Here is a 1,960-nt window from a genome sequence, read left to right as displayed (position 1 = left end):
CAACTACACATTTCAATCTACCCGCCAACATTTTAGCAAGAATCTTATACAAACATCCTACTAAGCAAATTGGTCTAAATTCATTCAAGGATTGAGGATTTTTAACCTTCGGAATAAGAGCTATGAAAGAAGACGTACATCCATTAGTTAATCTCGCCTTGACGTAAAAATCCTCCACAAATAAAAGCGCATCCTTCTTTACCGTTTCCCAAAATAATTGAAAAAATTCAATTGTGTAGCCATCCAGACCGGGACTTTTGCTACCATCGCAATCCCACACCGCTTGTTTCCCCTCATCCTCCTCAAAAGGCCTATCCAACCAATCACTATCCACCTCATTCAAACTTGCGAGTTCTACTCCTTCCGGGACAGCCCTATCCAAATCACCTTCTTTAAAGTAATTTTCAAAGTGATTTTTGATTTCCACTTTAATCTCTTCCACACCCTCAACCGTGCCCTCAACGCCTTCCAACACCGTTATTGCATTTCTCCTCCTTCTTTCTCTAATAGAGTTGTGAAAAAACCGAGTATTCTTATCGCCATCCTTTAGCCAAAGTTGTCTAGACTTAAGTCTAAGCATGCTTTCTTTAACACCGATGTATTTCCAAAATTACTTAGTAGCTTCTTTCCTATCTTCCACTAAAGAAAAGGAGGAACTCCCGAAATTGTTTGTGATAGAAGCATCCAACTCGTTGATCTTACCAACCTCATCCTCTATCTTTAAGTCGATCCACCCAAACACCTCATGATTCCACCTTTTGATACGAGGCTTCAAAGCTTTTAATTTTTCAAAGAGGACGAAATCTCCTCTTCCCACAAACTTCAATTTATCCCATTCACTACAAATGAATAATTTGAAGTCCTCATGTTTAAGCCAAGCATTGTTGAATCTAAACGGCTTCGGTCCCCAATCAATGTTCCCGCAAAAAAGACGAATCGGGACATGATCTGATATGTCTCTAGCTCCAATCCTTTGATCTATTACCCCCCACACATCAATCAACTTAGTTGTCACCAAGAAGCGGTCAAGTCTACTCATGGCCTTCCCATTATCTTTGAACCACGTAAACTTTCCACCAACGCAAGGAACGTCAACCACTCCCATGGATTCAATAAACTCCCTAAAATCAATCATACCTCTTCGATTTTGATTAACCCCTTCCCCCAACCTCTCTTGACTACTAGTGACCTCATTGAAGTCGCCCCCAAGACACCACTCAATGTCGCTGTCCCTGTTCCGCCTATGAACCAAGCCTTCCCACAACTTTCTTCTTTGAACAACCGTATTGGGTGCGTATACGTTAACTAAATTAACCGGTCTTCCTTCTTTAGTGATATTGATACCAACATAACCTAACCCTCTGAAACTGAAATTGACTTGCAGAGTTTCCTTCTTCCATAGAATTAACATACCTCCCGCCGCTCCAACCGAGCTACTAGCCGTCCACTCGACATTCTCTCCTCCCCAAAAGGATTTAGCAATCGAGTCAGTAACACAATCAATCTTAGTTTCTTGTAAAAAACACACATCAATTTTGCCGGAACACAATAGGAAACTAATTTTCTTTCTCTTAGAATAGTTCCCTCCCCCTCTTATATTGTAAGTTACAATATTCATGCCAAAGCTCTTTTAACCGCCTTCTCTCCATTCGCTCCCCTACTGTCTCTTCTTTCCATCTCCTCCAACTTTCTAATAGAACAAATATCATCAACACTGCCTACTACTCCCAACCCAGCAAGAGATTTCCACAATTTGTTTCCCACCTCAGAATTAGAAGAGTTGATAATCCTATGGTTGCATCTCCTAACATCAGAGTCTGTACGAGACAAGCAAGGAAAGAACGTACCATTTGATATGTCATCTTCCTCCTTGGAAATGTTGGCTTGTTCTTCTACAATATTCTCCACGGGACACACGGTTTGATGTGAACTGGAAGCTTGCCTCGATGCTATACAAGCA

At 41.1% G+C, this 1,960-nt stretch overlaps 1 protein-coding gene across 1 annotated transcript; it reads right to left on the bottom strand.

Annotated features, from left to right (window-relative positions):
- Positions 1–610: 610 nt before the first annotated feature.
- LOC131633997 (uncharacterized) lies at positions 611–1,618 on the bottom strand. The gene has a single exon (XM_058904666.1). It carries the CDS (start codon positions 1,616–1,618, stop codon positions 611–613), a length of 1,008 nt encoding a protein of 335 aa, XP_058760649.1.
- Positions 1,619–1,960: the final 342 nt, after the last annotated feature.

The sequence above is a fragment of the Vicia villosa genome, unplaced genomic scaffold, assembly GCF_029867415.1.
Source record: "Vicia villosa cultivar HV-30 ecotype Madison, WI unplaced genomic scaffold, Vvil1.0 ctg.001202F_1_1_1, whole genome shotgun sequence".
Lineage (NCBI taxonomy): Eukaryota > Viridiplantae > Streptophyta > Magnoliopsida > Fabales > Fabaceae > Vicia > Vicia villosa.
Note: the sequence above shows the minus strand (reverse complement) of the source record. Positions and strands in the feature narration are given on the sequence as shown.

Excerpts from the sequence above, each read along its gene's own strand:
- LOC131633997 (XM_058904666.1), bottom strand. The coding sequence starts at position 1,618 with ATGAATATTGTAACTTACAATATAAGAGGGGGAGGGAACTATTCTAAG.